General features: G+C 35.2%; 1 protein-coding gene across 1 annotated transcript; it reads right to left on the bottom strand.

Annotated features, from left to right (window-relative positions):
- Nucleotides 1–93: 93 nt before the first annotated feature.
- Nucleotides 94–27,596, bottom strand: nampt2 (nicotinamide phosphoribosyltransferase 2). The gene is made up of 11 exons (XM_067388249.1): nucleotides 27,355–27,596; nucleotides 23,665–23,800; nucleotides 19,382–19,485; nucleotides 19,103–19,231; nucleotides 14,173–14,331; nucleotides 8,964–9,094; nucleotides 6,118–6,343; nucleotides 5,669–5,788; nucleotides 3,482–3,622; nucleotides 3,253–3,378; nucleotides 94–2,061 (listed from the first exon to the last, which is right to left on the bottom strand). The coding sequence occupies exons 1-11, from the start codon at nucleotides 27,400–27,402 to the stop codon at nucleotides 1,888–1,890; spliced, it is 1,494 nt and encodes a 497-aa protein (XP_067244350.1). The 5' UTR covers nucleotides 27,403–27,596; the 3' UTR covers nucleotides 94–1,887.
- Nucleotides 27,597–27,731: the final 135 nt, after the last annotated feature.

Genomic DNA, 27,731 nt, shown 5'->3' with positions numbered 1-27,731 from the left:
TTAAATTCCATTTATAAAACCTTTACTTTTTTCTTTACTTTGCCAAAAACACACCCTAAAAAGAAAAGATTAAACATGTTAAATGTTAAGATAAAGAAGTTCAATCTATATTTATTATAGTCTTTTTGTCATTCAAAATATCACTTTTGTAAAATAAAAAAAAAATGCAACAGGAACGCTAAAACTTCAAGACAAAATTTATAATTCAAACTACCATTAAAGTGTATTTACACAACAGAATAGATGCTATTTAAGTATAATGATCATTTCATATTAATTTACAGTCTTATTAGTTAAAAAAAAGAGGTAGGGTCAACAGCTTCATTTCAGATGTCTGGAATGAATCAGAAATGAGTCATTTCCATGATTGAACACTTAGATGACACAATATTCATAATTAAACCCACTGCACATCTCATTCTGCACCAGCATATAGATGTCAAATGTGACGGAAGCTTGACAGCAAAAAACATAAGGCAACAGCAAAAAAAAAAAAAAAAAACAATCACTGAACATCATTCATATGTGAGTCACATAGAATGAGAACATAGGGAGGGATGAGCGTGATGGACAATATTAAAGGGATAGTTCACGCAGAAATGAAAATCATTTACTCCCCCTCAAGTTGTTCCAAACCTGTATGAACTTCTTTCTTCTGCTGAACACAAAAAAAGATATTTTGTAGAATGTGGTTAACTGAACACTTGATGGTCCTCATTGACTTCCATAGTATGGGGGGGGTCAATGTGAAGCATCAACTTTTTGTCTTACCCACATTCTTCAAAATATCTTCTTTTGTGTTCAGCTGTAAAAAGAAATTCATACAGGTTTGGAACAACTTGAAAGTGAGTAAATGACAGAATTTTCATTTTTTGGGTGAACTATCCCTTTAAGTGTGAAAAGTGATGGGATGAAAAGATAAAGCAATTAAGAGGGACCGGCATTGAGGTCAGAGTGGTTTTTAAGGCACCATCAGCAGCTGTATGGAGACAGAACACTGGGAAGTGTCCTTATGATGTATTCCGTGCATCTCAGATGGAAGTCTAAAACCAACTCCACATAAATCACTCTATAAGTATTAACAGGAAAACTTTTCTATGCAGCATTTACTCCATTAAAAGAGTAATCATAACATCAGGATCAATTTACCGTCCTATAAAACTCCAGAGAAGACATTTGTCCATCTCGAAACAAAAATATTATTCTGATAGGTCAGGAAGCAACTATAAGGGAGTTATGTAACAGCAAGAAGACATAAAACGTGTGGGTAATCTTCAAGTCTGTATCTATATGTTGAACACAACATGGGAATAGCTTAAAATATATATATTTTTTTAAAGTAAAAACTGCATCATTGCTATCTTGACATATGGGCATCTACAAAAAATGATTAAAAGAACACCCAAAATCCTTCAAAAGTTAAACAGATAGTGATTTTTAAATCTAATTTTTGCATTTTCAGTGTACATCACATCAGAAACCAGAATCATGTGCAGAAGCGCTGGTACAGAAGCCCAGATACGATCATTAGATCACCTCAAATGGAGTTTCCTTCATTTATCAATGTACTGTCAGGTGATGCTTTAACAACATTACAATCAACCGTAAGTAAACCCTGCTGTCAGTATACTGCTGAAACATATTCATGCTAAAGCACCAACAAAGACATTTGGCACCTCAAAGAGTGGTGAAAATAAAGGAGGAACTAATAAAACAAAAATATGTGGCAACCAAATCCAAAATTTAGGGGTTGCCTCAAAAGTCTAAAAGTCAGATGTGATATGTAATTGTATAGTGTATTGGCAGCACTGTGTTCTGCTATACTCGAGTGCATCAGTGGTTGGTCTGTGAGCGGCAGTGTTGAGAACAGTGTGCATACTGTGTTTATTAGTGCACGCCATTCATTATGTGCTTCTGGTGGATGTCCAGAGTAGTGCCGTCTTCTTTGTTGTGTTGGGAAGGGCTCACGTCTTCCTCCCAAAGCTGAGCAGCTTTACGGATCTCATCCAGAGTGTATTCCTGCAGGATGGTCCCATTTTCAAACACAGTCACCAACATGTCCTACAAAAGAAGACCATATTAATAAGGATCACCAAATTAGGGGAATATCGGCATACATGATATTCCCCTGCATTAACTTCCTTATAAATGTTTGCATTTATAATTCCACATACACAACCATTCAAAAAAGTTGGGGGTCAGTAAGTATATTTTTTTTATTTTTAAAGAAATTACTACTTTAATTCAGCAAGGACACGTTAAATTTATAAAAAGGCATGTAAAGACATGTATTATGTTACAAAGAAATATATATATATATATATATATATATATATATATATATATATATATATATATATATATATATATATATATATATATATATATATTTAAAATATATTCTGTTCTTTTGAACTTTCTAAATGCAAGTAATAAATAAATAAATAAAAGAAAATAATGGTTTCCACAAAAATATTGAGGAAACTGTTTTGATAATGTTAAATGTTTTATGGGCACCAAATCAGCATATTAGAATGATTTCTGAAGGATCATGTGACACTGAAGGCTGGAATAATGATGCTGAAAATGCACCTTTGCCATCACAGGAATAAATCAAATTAAAAATAGAAAAAAATAAAAATAAAAATTGAATTGTAATATTACACAGTGTTTTAATTATATTTTTTGATCAAATAAATTCATAAAAGTAAATGCAATTTTCTACATAAACTGTGTCCACCATTTACCAAAGTAATCATATTTAAATCATCATGTGTTTAGGAATGCAAAAAAATGGCACAGTATGTTCATATGAAAAATATTTTTGTGAAACATCAGGGAATTAATGGGTTAAGATCTAGATGTTGCAAAAAAGTAGGTACGTATTAGTTATTATAGATAATAAAGTTTTAAATATGGATATTTGTCTTACAAAAACCCATCGCTTTGCTTCAGAAAGCCTTTATAACCCCCCTGGAGCTGTATGGATTATCTTTCATGATGGATGGATGCACTTTTTTGGGCTTCAAAACGTGCCCCCCGTTCACTCCCATTATAAAGCTTGGAAGAGACAGAATATTTTAAAATAGATCTCCAATTGTGTTTGTCTGAAAGAAGATAGTCATATACTGTACACCTAGGATGGCTTGAGGGTGAGTGAATCATGGGATAATTTTTATTTTTGGGTGAACTATCCCTTTAAGATAACAATTGGAGGTTGCCACTTTTTACAGTGTATACAGCTAAACTAACCTCCTCTGGTTTGCCCGCTCCTCTTTCCACTGTCTCAATGCAGCCATCTGAGTTTCTCCTCAGAGAGAGACGGCCACGCTTGGATCCTTTAGATGGGTCCGTCACTGGCTGCTTATAGACATCCATCTATGAGAACACAAATGACATGATGGTAAAAGAAAAAAATAACAATAAAACTCAAATTTATTTTGTGACAGGATGATTTAAAAGTGAAAATGAAAAAACTCACGCCTTTGCCATTGGTCTCCACATAGCTGCACTTGAAAGCGCAGTTAAGCGTGTCTCTGTTGATTTTCTGCAGGAGTGCACTTCCGCAACCGAAAAACACATTTTCAGCACTCCAACCCTCATCGCTTAGTTTCTCCAGAATCTGCGCTAGCCAAAATAAACAGTATTGCCGATCAGAGAATAATCACTGATTTACCACTGTGTAATCAGTACTAATGTTTATAATCTAACAGTCAGAAATGGTTTATAAACATTCAGGGCCAGTATCACATTTTCCCTGGACACACTATTCCATACACTTAATATACAACAGCACATGTGATAGTTAATATATTCTAACTTGCTAGTTATATATGAGCACATCTAGAATGAGGTCCAAAATGTTTGCAAAATTGCATTTCTCAAATTTAATACATTACTTATTTCATTTAATTACTCATCATCAATTTCATTTGCATTTAATTTACACAAGAATTTGCATAACTATTTGTGTGTTAATTGAAAACTGAACATGAATTACAACTTAAGTGACTATGTGATTTGTCCTTTTGCTTTAAAGGGTTAGTTCACCCAAAAATCTAAATTCTGTCATTTATTACTCACTCTCATGTTGTTCCACACCCATAAGACCTTCATTCATCTTCGGAACACAAATTAAAATATTTTTGATGAAATCTGATGGCTCAGTGAGGCCTCCATTGCCAGCAAGATAATTTACACTTTCAGATGCCCAGAAATCTACTGAAGACATATTTAAATCAGTTCATGTGACTACAGTGGTTCAACCTTAATGTTATGAAGTGATGAGAATACTTTTGTGTGCCAAAAAAAAACAAAATAACGACTTCAAACTGCCAAAGTCACCCCCCCCCCAGTGGTGAACTACTGAAATTGCAAAACACTTATGATGTAAAAAAGCCTCGTTTACTGAAATCATGTGACTTTGACAGTTTGATACACGCTCCGAACCACTGATTCGAAACAAAAGATTCGTAAAGCTTTGAAGCTTCATGAAGCAGTGTTTAGAAATCACCCTTTACTAGAAATGTTGAAGTCGTTATTTTGTTTTTTTGCCGCACAAAAAGTATTCTCGTCACTTCATAACATTAAGGTTGAACCACTGTGGTCGCATGAACTGTTTTAAATACATCTTTAGTAGCTTTCTGGACATTGAATGTGTTAATTATCTTGCTTGCAATGCAGGCCTCACTGAGCCATCAGATTTTATCAAAAATATCTTCATTTGTGTTTCAAAGATGAACAAAGGTCTTACGGCTGTGGAACGACATGAGGGTGAGTAATTAATGACAGAATTTTCATTTTTGGGTGAACTAACCCTTTAAGCAAATTTGCTTTTGTATAAAACCTGAATGCTCCTCAGTATGATTTGAGAAGGATCAAAAGAGCATCTTGTGTTTCAATGAAAGTAAGAACATCTGACCATCTGTAGTCTGAAGGAGCTCACATGATCAATTTCACAAATTTGATTATTTAATTAGAGACTTAGAAATAGTGCAGAATCATAAATATTTCTTATTTATTTTATATTATAAGGTTTTTCTGTTAAATCATTAAAATTATAAAACATTGTTTACTTTTAGTTCCAGTTTTAAATTAATTCTGGTTTTAAATTCTAGATTTCAGACTTTTGGACACCACTGTAAATTACACTTGTACATAAACTACCGTTCAAGTGTGGTGTCTGTCTTTTTGAAATAATTTTTTATGATGCACAAGACTGCATTTATTTAATACAGTAATACTATCAAATATTTTTACAATTTGCAATAACCGTTTTCTATTTTAAAAGTAATTTATTACTGTGATGGCAAAGCTGAATTTTCAGCATCATTATTCCAGTCTTCACTGTCACATGATCCTTCAGAAATCATTTTAATATGCTGATTTGATTCAATGTTGTAATCAGTTGTTCTGCTTAATGCTTGTGGAAACCGCAATGCATTTTTTTCAGGATCTTCCATAAATAGAAAGTTCAAAAGAATAGCATTTATTTAAAAAAAAAAGAAATCGTTTGTAATTTTCATAAATTATCTTTACTGTCACTTTTGAGAAATTTAATGCATCCTTGCTGAAGAAAAGTATTTAAAAAATATATATATTACTGACTCCAAACTTTTGAATGGTAGGGTAATGTTTTTTTTCTCCCTTGGTCTGAGGTATAGTTTACCTCATTAATCGAGTTCAGATCAATTCCATCCCCTTGGATAATGCGCAGGTAGGATGGGAGAACCTTGTAACCAACAGAGTTCAGAGAACATCCAAAACACTCCTCCAAAATCTTTATCACCTAAAAGCGAGACAGAAGAGAAAAAAATAGAATGGTAAGAATTCAAGGATGCAGCTAATCAATTTAAACTCAAGCAACAAACTAATCTGAAAGCAATGCTATGCCACAGTATATGAAAATAAAATTGATATCTTAGGGCATTGCATTCATACAGGCGTCAAAGCAACAGAATTTAAAGCCCCATCAGTCACAGTGCTAGAAAAAGCTTCAAGCAAAGCTATTTGAGTCTTTACTTTACTAAAATAAAGTTCAATCACTGAAACAGCTGCCTTAAGGTCTGTGGTGAACATTCCTCCACTTCTAACACACTTGGTACATGATACACACACCTCGATGAGGGTCTCAGCAGGGTCCCCGGAGTCTGGGCGAATAATGAGAGCAGAATCCTCACTCCTCTCCATCACTCTCTCTTTCAGCTTGTCCCCCCAGATATGCTTACAAGCCTTAAAAATGTCATAACTGTCGCTAACCACAGCTACAGGCCCAGAGGGAAACTGGTCCAGCAGACACTCGAATGCGTCCTTCTCTCTGCTCCTACCCCAGGAGATGATGGTACTACAGAGACAGGAAAAACAAAGTGTGACAAATGATTTGAAACACTAATAAGTGAAGTGCTTTATTTAGTTTGAAGGTGCACAAGGCTGCAACTGGTTTTTCATTACCAAACAAGAATTAGAAAGAATCATTTGCAGCAAATGAGTCATTTGTGTCTAATGATCCTTAGCCACAGAGCTATAAAAATCTCTGAGTGATTCACGGAATCTTTCGGTTGACTGATAAACGTAATGTTGTGATGGTTGAAAAACTTAAATTTAAACTTGGACTGACGTCACAGAAGAAGTCGTGTGATTTGAAATGTGAGAGCTATCCTGGGAAATGCAATCAACAACACAGACAAAAGACGCTACAGCTGTGAGATGGATGAATGCGCAGCTACTAATAGAACAAATTAGAATCAACGGAACAAATGCAAATTAACATGCAGGTGTTGAACGTCAGCTTTGAATTTCAAGATGTTGGCTGTTTAAAACAGAAGGCAGCTGTCTAACCGACTTGCTGCCCAGTCAGTCTTAAAGGGAGAGTTCAGCCAAAAATGAAAATTGCAATCATTTCATTTTCTTTCTTCTGTGAAACGCAATTCTGAAGACTGGTTAGAATTTTCCATGCAATCACAATGAATAGGGATCAAAGTCTTGTAGTCCATTGCAGTTTGTTTGCTATATCCCAAGTCTTCTAAAGTCATAATAGTTTTGTGTGATAAACAAACCAAAACCTAAACTGTTATTGACTGAAAATCTTGACATCTGCCCTAAAGCCCCTTGGCAGGTTCATGAGAGTTCACGAGATTTGTGAAAAGAATCATTATTTTGAGTCAGATCTTTTCACTGGGTGCTTCTCAATTCTTATTTGTGCATCCTCGTTTCCTTTCCTTGCTTCCTTTCCTCGTGTCTTAGTTCCACCCCTCCAGGATGCGAGGGAAGGATGCGAGGAAAAGACGAGAGGACGGAGGAATTGAATCAAGTGAAATGATAAATCCTCGCTCCCTTTAGCGTCACTTCAAAGCGTCATCAGCTACACTTGAGGGATCTGCCCACATGTTGTTAAAGTTTGGTTATTTAAAAAAAACATAATAAATATTAATAAAGCAAGATGCCTAGTTGAAATATATGAGATATAAAGTTTATTTAATTTGTAAAAGTAAAGCATACATTTAAATTATTGTGACATAAGAAGGGGGAGGAGAATTTATGCATGAGTCAGGTTACTCGACGAGAAAGACTTCCTTAAAGGATGCACCTGTGTATCCTCGCTCATGACTCCTCAGGAAGCCTCCTCACTCCTCGTTCCTCGCCTCCTCGTGGTTTAATTAGAGAATTGAGATGTCCTTCAAGATGTCTGAGCTCGATCGTTTTCCGGGTCATAGGATGGAGGACGGAGGAGCGAGGAAACGAGGAGGGAAATTGAGAAGCACCCACTGAATCGGTTTAAATGGTTCACCATTATATTGATTTGTTCATGAATCGGATGAATGGATGGACGGATGGGAGCATTTGCAGAAAGTCATAATGTCTATAATGCCTTAGTGCTTTAACAAGTTTTAGAACTGGGCGATATGATGATTTATAACAATGATATAAGTTGTATTTATAGTGTTGTCCAGCAGGCAAAGCATTCACAGGCTTTGCTTTATATATTTCCCTGGCTTCGAAGTCAGGTACATATAAATGTCAGGAAACCCGATTCCTGGCCACATGTCAATATCCATGGACTATTGGTTATTTGTTAAGTTGTAAGGATCACTGTCGAGTATCAGCTGCCTTTAATTTAATAAGACAATTGTTTGTTTTACTCCCTTTTCGCAATTTCCCCTAGTAAACCCAGTCATGTTGAAGGATATTTTGCCGTTCAGTCCGGCTGAAGGTACATGTTCTGGCGGGAAAGTAACATCATGTAGGGCTGGGCGATATATCGCATGCGATTGTCACACGCATTTCGTCAGTAAAGCCGGTTCCCTGATTACCGCTAAATCGCCATCACCTGCTTTCAAATGGAGCGGCATTTAATAGACAGAGCCGTAGATCACTGACAAGCTACGCAATATCGCGTTCATTATCGAAGGCGATTCATCTGCGATATGAACGCGAAATTGCATAGCTTGTCAGTGAACTACGGCTCTGTCTATTAAATGCCGCTCCATTTGAAAGCAGGTGATGGCGATTTAGCGGTAATCAGGGAACCGGCTTTACTGACGAAATGCGTGTGACAATCGCATGCGATATAACAGCCCAGCCCTAACATAATGCATAACTTCTATATGGAGTTTCTCTCATTCTTTGAAGTTTTGAAAGCTCCAGTCCACATTCATTGTAACAGCATGGTCAAAAAAAAGCAACCAGTACATTTTTTAAAATATTTCTGTGTTTATCAGGGATGAAAGAAAGTTTTTTGAGTTTGGACTATAATAAGAGTTCTCTTACATTCCTTAACAAAATAAGGTAACACTATATATAACAGTAAATTATGCATAATTACAAGTAAACTAACCCAAACTGTAACTCGTAAGTACATGTAGTTAATTAATATTACTCAGTACTTATTTGATTAAGTAACTACGTCACCTTGAAATAAAGTGTAACCCAAAATAATTGTCCAGTAAGTACATAATGTGCATTACCTGTGCTCCGCAGCAGGAATGGAGAACCCGGCCATAGGACATCCATAGTATTGCTGTGCCATCAGCAGACCCGCCACTGTGTCTGTGCTGCAGAAATTCACCAGATGTGCAGCTCCACCAAGTGCTGCCGACTAGTTCAGTAAAGAACACAACAGAAATAAGTCGCTGAACACATTTGATAACAAACCCATAGTCCCCGAAGTCTTTATTGTATATTTATGTACTTATGTCTCCAGGGAAATCCAAAATATCAATGTTGTGACAACACCAGCCAATTCACATTATTTCGATCCTGCTTTTGTAACAGAATTATAGACAGTGGCTTTTAAGAAGCAAATCATATGAGAGACATTGACCTTTGAAGTCAATTGTGTGAAGACATTTTCTATATTCCCCTGATTTAACGCTCAGGTTATTGACTGTGTCTCAGTTCATTCATCGCAGGGTCACAGTAATCAGGGGGGATTTGCCCTTTAGTGATAGTCAAGAGTAGGTTGTTGCTCTGAAAAGTGAACAGATCTCAAGCAAAATGTTTTTAGCTCCCTGAGGAGAGCATCAATATTTCTTGCTATACTACATGGTGTATATTTATATGGGAATTTGAGGAGTCTATTTCATTTTTTTTTTTTTTTTTATTTAAGAAATGATTAAATCTGGACTTGATATTAACCCAGGGAAATTTGATTCGCAGCAAGGCTTTAGTCTGCAGCTCTGATTGTAGCAAGGACCTATGGATCTTGTCATGTATTTGGCAATGCATTAGAGGGGCAGAGCGCCGCATAATATGATAGATCAATGATGAATCACAATATATATCACCGTTATACAATTTTTCATGTAATTTATATATATATATATATATATAGGAAGTCATATGGGTTTAGAAGGATTTGAGGGTGAGTAAATGATGACAAAACTATCACTGTGGGTGAATTGCTTCCTTAAAAGCATTAAAATCTATCACTGCCTGTCCCCTGATCAGAAAAGAGTGATGGAGAGCAAGCAGGAACCCTGAGTATCAGAGGCATTAAACTCTGCTTGGCATCATTAATCTCCTCTTGAAGCCGTCATTAATCCAGTCAGCTGCAACCTAGAAAATACACTATCAATATCCCACTGTCCCTGATGAAGACTCGATAGTTTTACACAGCATGGTTCAGTCTTTTTTCAGCTGCTGAGGGAGAAACGCTTTAGGCTTTCTCAGATCCCACACTGATGTTCTTTCCCTTCTAATTCATCCTGTTCCTTCTATCTTTCTTAAAATAGTTTTTGCACTTAGTTTCTCTACAATGCCTTGCACCCATGAGCATGACATGGAAACATCATATTTCATATAATCGCCAGTGATTAAACAGGCTTAAACACACAATAGCAATATTACACTGACAGCTGGCCGAGAAATATGCCATAAAGCCAGATATAACATGACCCATGATTAGGATGACCAGATGTCCGTTTTTTTTTTTTTTTTTTTCATTAGATAGTCATGTTACCCAACAACACCTGAAATTCTATAAGACACTACTGATTATTACTAGTGTGACTCAACATAAATGACAAGGTTTGGTAGGGAGAGAATAAAATAAAAATAATAATAAATTCAATTAAATAATCTCTGTAAAACTTTGATTAAAAAAAAAAAAAGTTAAAAAGTTAAATTAAATCATAAAATAAAAAAAAATTGTAATCAAATCAAATAAAACATTTTCAGTACAGTGATATAGTATTTGCTATGGGGTTACAAAGGTTGCAAGATCAAATCTCTAATTCTGAGAAACCTTGATTGTTTTTCAAGTTCAAAAAAAGTATATTAAACCATAAAATAAAAATACAGTGCGATTAAATTTGCTGGGGTTCCCTTTGAGTCAGTCACGTTTGACGTTACGTCAGAACTGAACTGACGAATTGGGATCTCAGAAATTTGAACTTGCAACCTTTGTAAGATTTCCGTTCTCTCCTTCAGGGAACGAGGGTTACAATAGTAACGGAGATGTTACAAAGGCTGCAAGTTCAAATCTCTGAGAAACCTTGATTATTTTTAGCAAAGTTAATTTTAAATTAAATCATAAAATTAAAAAATAAATAATAAAAAAAAAATTAAATCAAATCAAATCTTTTCAGTACAGTGGTATTATAATTGCTATGGGGTTACAAAGGTTGCAAGTACAGAAGAGGATTAGGGCCAAGCAATAATAAAAAGATAAAACCATCTCGAGATTAATGTTGTTAAATTTCGAGAAAAAACTCGTAATTTAAAAAAAATTTTTTTTGAGTTTAATGAGTTTATTCTCAACATTTTATCTCAACTTTTTTCTCGTAATTTAACAATTTGTTTTCTTGTAATTTAACGAGTTTATTCTCAACATTTTATTTAGACTTTTTTCTCGAAATTTAACAACTTTAATCTCGAGATGGTTTTATCTTTTTATTATTGCTTGGCCCTAATCCTCTTCCGTATGCAAGTTCAAATCTCTGTGAAACCTTGATTATTTTTTAGCAAAGTTAAAAATTTAAAATTAAATGATAAAATTAAAAACTAAATAATAAAAATTAAATCCAAATCAAATCTTTTCAGTACAGTGGTATTATAATTGCTATGGGGTTACAAAGGTTGCAAGTTCAAATCTTTGATTCTCAGAATCCTTTTTTTTTTTTTTAACAAAGTTAAACAAATTTAAACCATAAAATATAATAAATAAAATAAAATAAAAACTTCCCAGTACAGTGGTGTTATTATAATTGCTATGGGGTTACAAAGGTTGCAAGTTCAAATCTCTGAGAAGCCTTGATTATTTTTAACAAAGTTAAAAAAAAATGAATTAAATCATAAAAATAAATAAATAAATAAATAAAATCATCAAATAAAACGTCTCCAGTACAGTGGTATTATTGTTGCTATTGGGTTATGAAGGTTGCAAGTTCAATTCTCTGAGAAGCCTTGATTATGTTAAACAAAGTTAAAAAATGAATTAAATTATAAAAGTAAATAAATAAAAAAAGATCATCAAATAAAAGGTCTACAGTGGTATTATTTTTGCTATCCGCTTACGAAGGTTGCAAGTTCAATTCTCTGAGAAACCATTATTATTTTGTAACAAAGTTAAATGGCAATTGTATGTCATTGAATATTAAGAGCCAGTTTCATGAACAAGTTTGACTGTTCTTAAGTTGAGTCTAGAAAGGTATAGTGATGCCCCTGAGTATCATTTTATTTGTACCTTGAATAAAGAATTGGTTTAAGTTAATTAATAAGATAAATTGTAAAAAATACAGCCTGTGATATGACCCAAACCTTTAATCCCATTTCCGATTTTAATAGAAAATGCACCTTTTCTAATCGGTCAGGCTGCTGAGGTGATCTATGAAGGCTGCGTCACCATCTCCAGTTTTAGATCATGGCGTACTGGTCTCAAAAGGGCACCACAGAGGGGTTATGTCACACCTCATCAGAATCCAGTGGTTTCACTTTCATACACAGACACACACAAAGGTCTCCCACACTCAGCACGCCCAGCCAGTCAGTAACGGACTCACTGCTTATCACTAGTCACCCAACACCTGAACCTGCCACTGTGTGATATAGATGAAACCTGGCAGAGTTGACCTTTACACAACAGACAGACCGATTCAAGAGCCAAACAGTCATCTTTACTCACACAACTCTTCAAACAGCACCACCCGATGACCCAAAACCCATCAGCGTGACAACCTCACTCAAACACAGCCAACAATCAGGGCTCCTACCCTTGAAATCCACAGAATTCGAGAGCGGTCTGCATCGTGTGCGTATCGAAAGGTCAGGTCTGATCTCTTTTTGATTAAATGGAATGGTCTTGTCTCATAATGAATCGATTTTCTGCTTTCACCGAGTAATGTCTGATTTCATTTGCCCCAGAAAAGCGGGCTTTCTTAAAAAACACTAAAAAGAGAAAGACCACATTTGGCTTGAGCTTTGATTTCAGTGCTAAAAAAAAAAAAAGAATAAAGACAGAGATTTTAACGCCAGAAGCACTTCCTGTTTGACTATAAAGATATTTCAGTGCCTTGGAGGAGTCTTCTTCAGAGTGCTCTGTGAATGGCTACAGAAATGAGACCTTGAGGGCAAAATAATGTCATGAAATCGGTAATAGTTATTTTCTAGTTTTCTATATAGTCACTTCTAGACATAAAACATAAAAAATTGTGTTTTTGGAAGTATCAATCACACAACACAACAAAAACAGTTTGATTATGAAAACAAAGATTTGCACATACATTATTACTATCATGGCATCACAATCATGCAAAAACAAAACAATACAAATTATATTATATTTTTATATATAATTATTTACTATTATTTTTAATTATAGCTTATATTTTTATAATTTCAGTTTTAATTTTAATTTACATTTTAGTAATTTTGCTATGAGCTTTTGTCATTAGATTTAACTAATTTAGAAATTTTAGTACTTCAAACTAAACATTAGTTTCAGTTAGCTGCCAAGTTAACATTTCACATTTTCATTTTTTAGCAGTATTTTTAAGATATTTTGATGAAATCCGATGGCTCAGTGAGGCCTGCATTCACAGCAATGGTACTTCCTCTCTCAAGATCCATAAAGTTACTAAAAACAGGTTTAAATCAGTTCATGTGAGTTCAGTGGTTCAACTTTAATATTATAAAGCGAAAAGAATATTTTTTGTGCACCAAAAAAACATAATAAAGTCTTTTTAACATTATCTATTTCATAACACTGCTTCATGAAGCTTCAGAGCTTTACGAATCGAATCAGGGATTCGAAATAGATATAGTTTAAAAATCATTATTTTGTTTTTTAGGCGTACAAAAAATATTTTCGTCGCTTTATAATATTAAAGTGGAACCACTGAACTCACATGAACTGATTTAAAACATGTTTTTAGTACCTTTGTGGATCTTGAGAGAGGAAGTACCATTGCTGTGAATGCAGGCCTCACTGAGCCATCGGATTTCATCAAAATATCTTAATTTGTGTTCCAAAGATAAACGAAGGTCTTACGGGTGTAGAAAGACATGAGGGTGAGTAATAAATGACATTATTTTAATTTTTGGGTGAACTAACCCTTTAACTAATGTTAACAAACGTAACCTTAAATGTAAAATGTTTCCAAGTTTTTCATCCAATAATCATGTTTTATTTTATTTCAGCTAACTGGAAATGGAATTATTGATTCACGCCCATCGTACCTCTTGTGAGGACACCCCTCTGTAGCCGAAGTCATGCAGCTTGAGATCCAGACCCTCCAGGCTCCCTGACGTGGCCTTCAGGTGCTTGGCCAGAATCTTTTTGAACTCCCTGGAGATTGTTGCCACGGTGATGGGGTACCACATTTGGACCAGCATCGTCTGTAGGGACAGAGTGTACACACAATCACATGTGCGTCAGAGAAGATGCCTCGTAATTGCACTCACAATTTTTTATGGCCCTGATACCATCATGACCATTTGACTCACGACTCAATGATCTGTGGCCCCTTAAGGACATGCATGTCAGGAACGGACAAAGACAGAAAATTCTGTATTTGGATCTAACATGTTTTCTCTGGTCTTCACATCATTACATAAACTGTACTCAGCCTAACAGGACGTAACAATCAGGTTTGACTTAAACCATTCATGACATCTTTAATAAAAGTAAAACATTTTATTAAGATCTTTTATCCAGAGCAACTTACAGTTTATTACAGGGACAGTCCACCTGGAGCAACCTGGGATGAAGTGCCTTACTCAAGGACATCTACTGTACATTCACTTAAAGAGTTAGTTCACCCAAAAATAAAAATAATGTCATTAATTACTCACCCTCATGTCGTCTACACCCGTTCATCTTCGGAACACAAATTAAGATATTTTTGATGAAATCCGAAGGTCCAGTGATGAATACTTTTTGTGTGCCAAAAAAACAAAATAACGACTTTTCAACAATATCTAGTGGTGGACAATTTCAAAACACTCCTTTGAAGCTTTACGAATTATTTGTTTCGAATGAGTGGTTCGGAGCACCAAAGTCATGTGATTTCGGTAAACAAGGCTTCGTTTACGCGATCCGAACCAAAAACAAAAGATTCGTAAAGCTTTGAAGCGGTGTTTTGAAATCGCCTGTCACTAGATATTGTTGAAAAGTCGTTATTTTGTTTTTTTGCCGCACAAAAAGTATTCTTGTCGCTTTATAGTATTAAGGTAGAACCACTGAATTCACATTAACTGTTTTAAATATGTCTTTGGACCTTTCTGGATTTTGAGAGGTTCAGTGACGTTGCTGGCAATAGAGGCCTCACTGAGCCATCGGATTTCATAAAAAATATCTTAATTTATGTTCCGAAGATGAATGAAGGTCTTACGGGTGTAGAACAACATGAGGGTGAGTAATAAATGAAATAATTTTCATTTTCGTGTGAACTAACCCTTTAAAAGACAGTTTAATCTAAAGCGACTTACAAATGAGGGACATCACTGAAGGACAGTAATATTGCGACGTCAAGATTCAAGAGCATGTTAAGTAAAAGTGCAGATTGGTAAAATTTCCATAGTCCTTTATTCCTTTAGACATTCTACTAACTATAATTAACTTTGCTACTACATCTCAACTACCAGCCATTAAAGTATTAGTAGACTGTGTCTGCTTAATATCTGCTAACACTTTATTCTGGTGGTCCCCCAAAAGACATTATAGTTGCACTTTATTTTACAGTACGTGCACTTACGTTCACTTACAATGTACTTACCTAAGAAAGTACTGGGTAATATAACGTAACTATATGGGTTAAGGATAGGTTTAGGGCAGGTTCAGGGTTAGTATGTAGTTATTACCCAATTACTATAATAAGTACATAGTATGTACATGGGGAACAGGATTATCATTATACTGTTATACATATTACTATTATCATTATACATTATACTGAGTAAAAGTAACTTTGCAACTGCATTTCAACTTACTCTACTAACCCAAACCCTAACAACTAACCCTAACCTAACAGTAGGGCTGGGCGATATATCGAATGCTTTTGTCACGCGCATTTTGTCAGTAAAGCCGGTTCCCTGATTACTGCTAAATCACCATCACCTGCATTCAAATGAAGCGGCATTTAATAGACAGAGCCGTAGATCACCGATAAGCCACGCAATATCGCGTTCAATATCGATATGAATCGCCGTCGATATTGAACGCGATATTGCGTGGCTTATCAGTGATCTACGGCTCTGTCTATTAAATGCCGTATTAAATTGCCCAGCCCTACCTAACAGTCTACTAACTGTAATGAGAGTTATTTGACATGTAGTTGCAAATTAATGAGAGTTAACTGACATGCAGTTGCAAAGTTACATATATATATATAAAAATAAAATGTAACCGAGAAATGTCTTTTATTGTGACTGCAGGCAGTTTAAGTGAATTGCTTGTGGAAGAGTTGTGTCTTCAACTATTTCTTGAAGGGAGCAGAGAGAGCAAAGAATCTGGAAAGGAACTTTGTATCTCATTGTGATGGAACCATCAAGCACCATAATGAAAAATACTGTATCACATATGCTGTGTCCAAAATCGAATACTTGCCTACTGTATAGAATGCAAAAAAACGTACGCCAACAGAGTAGTATGTCCAAATACATAGCTTTCGAAAAACAGTAGGCGAAAACTACCCTGATGATCTACTAATTCCCTCAAGATTGTGAAATGTGCATTTGATAGACATTTTGTTATTCCATGAAGCCACGGGACAGGATTTTGGCAGTGAAGCGACACAATTGATGCTAGTAGGTCATGTGACAGTAACAACATAGTGGATGTAGTATGTCTGAATTTCATTCATACTACCCATATTAATACATATATAGAACATACTTTTTTTAACGGTTGCAAAGTAAATTCAAATGTAGTACCTACACGGATGTGTAATGTAGTAAATGTAGTACGGACCCACCACTAGTGTTCCTGTACCTTAAACAGCAGAGTATGTTGCTTGGCTGTGCGATTAATTGTAATTGATTTTTCGATTTTGATTTTGGCTTCCAACAATTATGAAAACAAGTTAAACAAGAGTATCCTCGTGAACACAGTCAGTTATGTCTTAAGTGAATGTAAACTGTTGAGAAAGGAAACCCATGTTTAACAGTATATTGGATCCGTGCATCTCTTAAATTGACAGCAGCCTAATAAACCTGCTGCAGACTGTCTTTAATTTTAATCAAAATACAAAGATAAAATCACTCACTGCTCTTGAATTAATAACTTTTGTAGTTGCAATAAGGATCAGTCTATATTTACAGTATACAGCAGTGTTATTTTACATTTGATAGGCAATTACTTAAATAAATACCACTGTTAGAACATCTCCCTGAAAAAGTTAGCACTGTTTATTTCATTTGCATTTTTGTTCTGTTGTGTTCATTTGTCTGTTTTGTTTGTAATTTGTTTCTTTGTTATTATTGTATTGCTGACTGTTTATTTGCCTTCTGTAACTTTTTTGAGGACCTTTTACTTATATTCGTCAACCTAGTATTAGATTTTGCCAAGTATTGATAATTGTGAATTTTATGAAATAAGACTTTGATTATATCACCCACCAATAATCGAGTTAAATAATCGTGATTTCAATATTGACCAACATAGTCGTGATTATGACTTTTGCCATAATCGAGCAGCCCTAGAGCTTTCAATGCCGAAGTCATGGGTTTGATTCCCAGGGAATGCATGAAACAATGAAATGTATGGATAAACTGTTTGGATAAAAGCGTATGTCAAATGCACGAATAAATGTAAATATCCAAACTTTATATGTTTGTTTAAAATAATCATGGATTATAGGCACGCATCTTCAGACCTGGTAGCAAGAAATATGTGTGTCTACATAATGACAATAGAAACAGCTGTTGCGCGAGTCTGCAGGGCTGCAGGCCAGGTCAGCATCTAACGACCTCATGTCCTCACTGACCCCACCAGCCTGTCCAAAACTCCCTCGGATATTTTGCGGCTAGGAGCATGCTGGAAATCAAAGCCTGCTGTCATCCTGAACAACAGTATGGCAGAATCATTCAATATGATGTAAAGTGCCACACCATCAGGATTATGGACTATGCTGACAGTGAGACATTCATGGGGGCTTTGTGTTGCAGTTAAGATTGTTGTAGCAAAACAATCTTTTGTGTCAAATATGGCCTCTTTGTGTCTTTAATTCAAACTTATTTTAACTTGTGTAGTGCCTCAAAACTACAAACATGAAAATATGTAAGCATCACGTGATCATAAAGGTACTTCCTTGAGGGGATCCTTTACCAACAACCTTAAGATAGCACCCTTTGTTAAGGGAATCAGTCACTCCCTTTAGTTTGGAATGACCCTTTGAGTAGCATCCTCTTCTCACAATGTCTTTCAATGGTTTTTAAATGTTTGGTCTTTGCCCTTAGATTACACTACCAATAAAAAGTTTTTTTTTGAGAGAGAGTAAGATGTTTTTGGAAAAAAAGTCTCTTATGCTCAACAAGGCTGCATTTATTAGATGAAAAATACAGTAAAAAAAGTATTATTGTGACATATTATTGCAGTTTAAAATGACTGTTTAATATTATAATATACATTTAAAATGTAATTTATTTATGTGATGTTAAAACTGAATTTTCAGTAGTTATTAATTCAGTCTTAAGTGTCACATGATCCTTCGAAAAATACATTTCTCATCATTATCAATGTTGAAAAAAAATTTGCTGCTTAATATTTTTGATAAAGCTTTTCATGATTCTTTGGTGAATAAAAAATTCAAAAGAACAGCATTTATTTGAAATACATAATTTTTATGTACAAGTCTGTACTGTCACTATTGATTAATTTAAATGAATACTTGCTGAAAATATATATAACACATATATGTATACATATATATAGATAGATAGATAGATAGATAGATAGATAGATAGATAGATAGATAGATAGATAGATAGATAGATAGATAGATAGATAGATAGATAGATAGATAGATAGATAGATAGATAGATAGATAGATAGATAGATAGATAGATAGTGACTGAAAATACTTAATATACCCCTTTGCACTATCTGTATTGGCTACCCAATATAAAAATGTTTTTAAAAGAAATAAAGTTGAAAGAATGCAAGTAATACCTCAATATAATTGGTAAGCCAGAAGAAATCTGGATCCGTGTTCTCCACGGTGAAAAGAACGTTCCCTCTGGGAATGATCTTCCCCTCGGGAACTGCTTTGATACGGATTGGAAGGCGGCCATCATATTTCTGACAACACAATTAGGAACAGGAAGAAGGCAGGTGGTCGTTATCTTCGAGTGCATTCATCTCCGGAACAAAGTAAGCAGACTTTAAAGTCATGTAATGGTGAAATATCTAAAAAGAAACTTCGACTTTGATATGAACTTCTGTTTGTACCTCTAAAACTTTTCTCCATCCCTCTTCATCGAACACTGACTGTTTAAAGTGCATCTGATAAAAGACTTTCGCCTGCTGAATCTTTTCCTCTGTGATAACTTGACCTGCAAGATATTTAGACAAATACATGAGTTCAGAGATTCTAAGATGAGCACACATGAAAAACAGAACTGTTTTGCATCTTTATATAAAGCATAAGATTTTCAATATATAAACACTATCACTATCAAGTGGCACTTTCTATGCAGTTAATTGCAAAGTTTACAACGGCCATGACTTCTTGCAAGGCAAATGCAATAAGTGCAATCCCAGAATAAATGAAATATTCATTGTACAAACAGTGAATACAAATAGTGTGCCCTGATAAAAATTTAAATCAGTGGGGACAAACAAAATAAAACACTGCTGTTCACACATTCTGTTCATGGTTGTAGTTTGAAACCCACACCACAAAATCAACACTTTCTGGCTTGAAATACTGAAATGGGAGGCTTAAGGGGAATTAGCCTTATGTAACTGTAATGTTTGTTTGATGACAATGTAATCTACTTATTTTTACTTACTCTAACAGGGCTAGAAATGGGTAAAAGCATCAAAATGGCAAAAAATAAAGTGCCCCTATTATGCTTTTTTGAATATTACCTTTCATGCATTGTGTAATAGAGCTGTTTGTGTATGTAAAAGGTCGGCAAAGTTTTAAAGATAAAAGTCTCCTAAAAGAAAGAATCGATACTGAGCTGCCGACACAAGTCGTCAGCAATTCCAGTCTCACTTCCTGTTACATACTTATGTAACGAATTTGCACAATGTCAGCTTATGGTTTGACCCGCCCTGTAGTTGTAGCTGAGGCCTGGAAGAGTTTGGTTTGTTCATGTTGTTGACATGTCGAGAAGATGCTGTTTTCAGCACTGTAAATTCCCTTTACATGGATTTCAAAAGGCAGACTCGAGCAGGAATTGATCCGTAAAAAAAACAACGCTGTTGTTACTGTTCAAATCACTGTGTAACAAGTGCTGAGCAAGCTTCCAGAGCTGAAATGCAGATATGGCAATAAGCTTTGATTCCGATAAGGTAATAAAAATGCAGATAAGGTAATAAGTTTCGTTTCGACACGTGCTGTAAGCGGTAGACCAATCACAAGACTAAATCTTTGAACCGCTTTCAGACTCTTAATGAAATCAGATGATGTGCAATGTATATTAGTGTTGTCACGATACTGGAATTTCCAACTTTGATACGATACCTTGAAAAATATCGATATGCGATACCATTTTCGATACCACGGTGAAAACTGCCATATATACCGCCATGCAGATAATTTGCTATCATCTCATATTTTTTTGATAATTTTGGTAATTTTGTTGTAATAGTTTTCACACACAGCACAGGGAGGTTTTATTTGAATCATTTCAAACTACATTTACAAAAAAAAAGACAAGTAAATAGTCAGTAGTAAAATAAGAACTAATAAACAAACAATAGCACAAATAAATACAATAGAATAAAGAGACGAATTAAATAAACATGGCTTTTCAGGTGGTTCTAGCATTAATATTCAGGTAAGAAATACTACAGAAATAAAAGCAATCAAATGTAAAATAACACTGAATAGTTTTCATTGTAAAAATTACACTGATTAATACTTACAATTAAAGTTGCGAAAGTTATTCAGTCAGGAGCAGCGAGTCATTTTCTCTATCTTTTGTCCTTTGATTAACATGACAGACAGCAGCAGGAATATTAGGCTGCTGTCACTTTAAGAGCTTATGCACAGATCAAACATACTGTTACACAACATGCATGTTCTCTCAACTAATTAAACTGAATGTATTAATCTGAATACACGACAAGACGGGCATTTTGACAATTTGTGTACATTTGAGCGTTTAAGAACAAAAAAAGAAAAAGAAGTCAATTTGGTACTCGCAAGCTGTTCGAGAGGTGGCTTTTTGAGAGCACCACTTATGTAGATCATTGTGGTGTGAGCGCGAAACCTACAGGAATGACTAAAATCATGAGTAGTACAAGCACTATTCAACCAATAGGAATGAGACAAGTGAGTGAGAGGAGGCGGGTGTATGTCAATTCGCTGTCGGAGAGAAGAGAATGCACAGCTGGTATCGGTGTATCGATACTGCAGAAAAGGAGTACTGGAACAGTTTCAGATATTTCAGTATCAAGTCAAGTCACCTTTATTTATATAGCGCTTGTCAAAGCAGCTTTACATTGATAACTGGTACATTATTTTGGCTGCACAACAGCTCTTAAAGAATAGTATCAATGCAGGCAGATCAAAGCACTGTTGAATATCAAATGTCAAGTCAAATATCGATATCGGTACATATTGAAATATTGATATTTTTAACAACACTAAAGTATATTTATATCATGAGAAAATTAAAGTTTTTTTTTTTTTTTTTTTTAAACTTTGGATGCATGTAAACCATAGACTGTAAAAAAATATGGACGTAGCGTCCGTGACGTCACCCATAGATTTCTGAACAGCAGTTTTGACGCGTAAATGAGGCCGCGGCCATCTTAGCTGCGCGTCACTGCACGTCACTCCCGGATAACTGAAAATGGGCAAAGAGGCGGGGAGGTGGTTTGAGCTGATGTGACTGGTTGCTGAAACCACGCCCGTCTAGCTTGAAGTGACCATGTTAGCAAGCAAAGGAGCTATCTATCTAGATACTATCTAAATTATTAATGAAGATAAGTTTTATCATCAGAAAGTTCTAAAGGTTTACTGTCAATCTACGGTGTTTTTTTTAAGATATAGATGCTCCAACACCAGTCATTTGTGTTGGGTGTGCAAATAACAATATTGAAAATCAAAATGGGACTTCATACCTTTCTAATAGAGATCGCGAGATGAATCCAATCTGTGGCACTTGGGTAAAATATAAATGTCCATTGCAAAACAAAAAACAGTACTTTTTGTCCATGAAATATTGATATATTATCCATTGTTTGCATAACATTTCTTCCTCTGTCATCGTTCTTCAAGAAAGGATGCAATCTGAGCAGCGTTTATGTTGTAAAACTGTATACGATTGTATCTAACAAACAAATGAGCACGTGTCCAAAGTATATTTTTTCAAAATAGTGCAGCAGTTTTAGTTATAATATCCAAGCAGTGCTGTCAGAGTTGTATATCCTCCTGGTATTGTCATTGTAGTAAATCTCACAAAACTTTCAGCCAATGCCACGATCCAACAACGTGTGTTCCGTTTCTTCCGCATGCATGCACATCTACACAGACACGCATCAGTCTCGAATATTATGCAGCAAGCCATATTTTATAATTGTATAAAATAATCGAGCACAAATACGGCTGAGATGCCAAATTCAGCGGTTGGAATTAGCTGAGGTAAAGTGACGGCTCACAGACAACAGCAGCATCTACCTGTCACTCAAGTGACGTGACCACGCCCTTAATTATGCAGAACTTAAAGGCTTAATATAATTTAAAAGAATGAGTTAGAAAAAAATTCACCCCCCTTACAGTTGTCATGAAGGGCAAAATTAGCAGTATAGATCAAAACCAAAATTTGAACCAACTTGTAAACATGTTTTTTTCTGCAGTAAACTTGGCCAATTTAACATGGAACTCAATGAGATTCTGCTCTCTTTTGGAGCCTGTCCCTAGCGGCCAGTCAATGAATCGCAGTTTAAGTCACTTCCGTATTGGCTTCATGAGAGACTGGGGGAGGTTGCCGCTTGATGTAAACCTATTGTAGGAGACCTCCAAAACAAAATAAGGAACCTTTAAAATTGCATAATCAGGGCACTTTAAACCACAAAGGGATGATGACAGAATTTTCTCACCCTTATGTCATTCCAAACCTGTATGACCTTATTTCTTCTGTTGAACATTGAAGATATTTAAAAAATGTCTTTGCTTTCATTGTATGGACAAAAATAGCTTAAAGATTCTTCGAAATATCTTCTTTTGTGTTCCACACAAAACAGTTCAGTTTTGTAATGACATGAGGGTGAATGCATGGTTTGCAATTTTCATTTTGGGCTACGTTATCCCTTTTAATCATACATTTATAAACTCTTGCAGCTTGCATGATTGTCCTTTATAACTGTCCTTGAATGTGAGCTATATATTAGCGGTTTGGGGACAAGTTTTCCATTACACAATCAGGTGAGTGACATTACGTGAGAAAACACTTTGTCCGTGCCAGTACATGAACAAACGCAAAAACAAACAGTATGTCCAAGTGAGCCAACAAAATTGTGCGATCACTGCAGGAGTTACACAATGATTAAATTACCTGCTAGGTATTTCTTCAGGAGATACTGGAGGCCAAAAAACACCACCTCACTGAACTGCGCCCCCTTTTTGCGCCGACACTCGAAATAGGAGTACACCTTACTGACATTGGGTGGGTATTGCTTGTAGTGGGTAATCTGAAAAAAAAAAGAGAGGAGCTTTGAGTATTACAATTGTTTACACACTCACAAATTCACCGATTAATTATTCACTACCGTTCAAAAGCTTGGGGTTGGTAAGATTTTTTTAAATGTTTTTGAAAGAAGTCTCTTATGCTCATCAAGGATGCACTTATTTAATTAAAAACACAGTAAAACAGGAATATTGTGGAATATTATTCAATTTAAAATAAATGTTTTATTTTTAAATATATTTTAAAATGTAATTTATTCCAATGATGGAATTGTTGGAATCAAAGATGAATTTTCAAGCATCATTACTCCAGTCTTCAGTGTCACATGATCCTTCAGAAATCATTCTAAAATGCTGATTTGCTGCTCAAGAAAAATATCTTATTATTACCAGTGTTGAAAACAGTTTAATATTTTGTGGAACCTGTGATACATTTATTTCAGGATTCTTTGATGAATAAAGTTCAAAGTTTATTCGAAACAGAAATCTTTTATAACATTATAAACTGTCAGTTTTTAATAATTTAATGACCCCTTGCTGAATAAAAGTATTTTCTTTAAAACAAAAATTTACCCCAAACCTTTGAACAGTATGATTCACTATTAGATTGAAAACTATAGGCCTATTACATCTGAAACGCACACCTGCATCACTTCCACAGTCTTGTGAATCTGTTAACTTCAAGCTGTGCGCATGAATCTCTCTCTGCATTTCATCAATGTCTTGTTTACTGTACACTGATACTGTCAAGCTACAGCTGGGGTGGGTTGAAACAGTGTCTTAATTTATAGCAAAAACCTGCTATTATATCCTGGATGCAAATTTAATATTTAAAAGCGTCTGGCCTTCAGTGCCCTGCGGCATAACTAGGCCTGGCTGTGACGATAACTACTTTTTGTTGTGCAATATATTGTCCCAGAAATAATTACGATAAACTATATTATTGTCATTTTAAGACCATTTTATGCCACTGAATATATAATTATAATATAACAGCATAATAAGGCCTACATAATTTCAAATGACAATAACCTTTTAAGTCTTAAATTTAGACCATAGAAATTAAATATCCTAAATAATAATTAAAAAAAAACTGAATGAATAGTAAATAAACATTAAAAAAAAAAAAAAAAATACAAAGTAACAAGTAGAAAAAAGCACACTTGCAAGTGGACAAAAGGCACTTATGGAGAATTTCCATTTACAGATTTTTCCCTGTCCTTCTTTTCTCTGTAAAGTAAGGGTGCACACTATTGCTGAAAAAAACAAACCTTAGTACTAAGCAGTCAGATGTCCATATGAACAAAGGCACAGATGCCTCAACAGGCCATATCTGCTGCTAAAACATTTTAGTGGCACTATTTTAAGTGACATTTATATTTGAACCGGAACAATGCATAGTGGCTTTGACATAATGGGCGATATATTGCGTCACCAAAAATGATTGAGGTCATGTACATAAATTTTGCGATAAGTCAATATATTGATTATTGCGACAGGCCTAGGCATAACACGCATAAAAACATGTGGCTACTTTCTTGATCCCCATAATGGAAGGCCTAGTTTTGTGTCCTGTCTCATTCAAAGCAAAACAAGTTATATTTCTATCTGCTACTGAAGTAACAAATAAAGATCCATGTGATGTTCCATTAGTTTAGTTGGCCAAAGTTACCAATTCATCAGATCAAGCCTTTCCACGTGATTTGCGAGGAATAAAGAGACAATCTTTGTGCACATCAGCAGGTCAAGACGGAATCTGCTGATTTTTGCAAATTCTATGCCGACTTATTGGCAAAACCTTTGCAATAGACATTGGTAAAATGTGTAAAAGTAAGTCGCATTGTACAATATGCTTATTGAATGTGGATGTGAAATATTTTATGAATGCTGGGTGTTCCACTTCAGAGGAAATCTGCTTAGCTTTTTAGTGAAACTCTTAGTGGACCTGAACTTCAGCCCAAACCTGACTGGCTAACCAAGTTTAGATGTAGTAAGAATGGATTGTGCCACTTGAGGAATGTTGAGTGTGTGGCGTAACAACAGTGCATTGCACACAGGCTGGTATCAAACTCTCATTCGACAATTAATTATGCTACTGTAAAATAAAAAAACAAATTTACATGCTATTAATACATTGTTGGGTGAGATTTCAACATGAATCCAGATGGGATTTGCGACTGGCTGTTAGGTGAGAGGTCAAAGACTAATGCGAAGCACAAAGATTATTATTACACAGCCTTAGCCATTCAGCATTGGCCAAGATAGAAAATTGAAGAGGTGAAATTCTGCTGTGAAGACCATTAAAATTGGCTTAGGACATTTAATAATACCCGTCACCTCCCAAGATGCTTTCTGCATTATTTAATATAACATTTATAAATTTATTTTTTTCCTAAACAGTACTTTCCAACATAACCTTAAATATAATCGGTAACACTTTACAATAAGGTCTTATTAGTTAACATTAGTTAATGCATTAACTAAAATAAACTAATAATTAGCAATATATTCTTACAGCATTTATTAACCTTTGATAATGTTAGTTAATAAAAATGTTCATGTTAGTACATAGTGCATTAACTAATGTTAACAACTTTTGATCTTAAAAATGTATTAGTAAATGATTACCATAATAAATGCTGTAATAGAAGTATTGTTCATTGTTAGTTCATGTTAACCAATAAAACCTAATGTAAAGTGTTACCATATAATCTACACAACTAATCCAATCACATGGTAAAGATGTGCATTAACCCATTTAATCCCACTTGAAATATATGTGATCAAAATTTCCTTTTGAGTTTAAGGATCTACTGAAAGTTGGCGATGAATTATAGTTATCATCTATAAAAGAAAGTGCTGTGTGTGTTTTTATATCAACTTTTTGCATGGCTGTTGTAAATAGCCCCATGACCAGTTTAATTTCACTTTATCCCTCTGTAAGTCTGTGTGGAAGGTCCAGATTAGGACTTATGTAAAACATAATTTCATAATACAAACGATACAACTACAATATTTGATATCAAATAGCATGATTTAATAGGCTACTTTTAATATAACAAACCAGTTTGTTAATATTTGGGTAAATTGCCAATACAGTACCACATAATAATACATATCAAGCAAAATAGCGTGTTTATATTTTTTACATAATGTTTTTTTTTTTTTTTTTTGAGTTTCGATTCTTAGATAGCTGCGTGACGTGACGTCACCCGCTGTGGCCTTTGGCGAAGCTAAAGCTGCACGAGGTCATTCCGCATAAGCCCCGCCCCCTGCGTTCAGCGTTCAATGAGTGGGGCATTTAAAACGAACCTGAACTAACACCAATACCCTTCAGCAAAACAAGAAGAAAACACAATAATTGCGATTTTGCCACATCCGTAGGCTATTCTGAACCATGGTTTCATTTAAACTTCATCGATTCACAAGGTCAAAGTTGGTTTTTACCGCACATAAATATAACGGCTACAGCACAAAGGGCTACTGTCAGAATCGGGAAAGCACTGTCATGCGCCTTTGTGTTTCTGTTGTCGAACGACCCAAGCCAGGTGATTCTTACCTTATAAGAATCCGTCGCGAGTAAAAAATTGAAATCCTGAGCTGCCATCCTCGAGGACAAAGTAAAAGCGAAACGATGTCGCTTCACTCCGGTATGTGTGTGGTCCGAGCCGTGTGACACCGCTCTAAATAGTCTTCTTTTCAATACCTTTCAGGTTGGTCCAGAGAAAATGTAGTGATATACGACCTCCTCAGTATCTTGTATATGTGAGAGCGCGCACGGATAGGTCGCATAGTCCAGTATCAGACACAACGGGGCGGAAAGGGGGCGGAGTCTGGCTAGACGTATGAAAGCTACGCTGGCCCACGTTCAGTGATGCGAAATTGGGCGTGGACATAGAATCAGAAAGCGGAAAGCGCGCCACTGTTCTCTGAAAG

The sequence above is a fragment of the Chanodichthys erythropterus genome, chromosome 6, assembly GCF_024489055.1.
Source record: "Chanodichthys erythropterus isolate Z2021 chromosome 6, ASM2448905v1, whole genome shotgun sequence".
In the NCBI taxonomy this organism is placed as follows: Eukaryota; Metazoa; Chordata; class Actinopteri; order Cypriniformes; family Xenocyprididae; genus Chanodichthys; species Chanodichthys erythropterus.
Note: the sequence above shows the minus strand (reverse complement) of the source record. Positions and strands in the feature narration are given on the sequence as shown.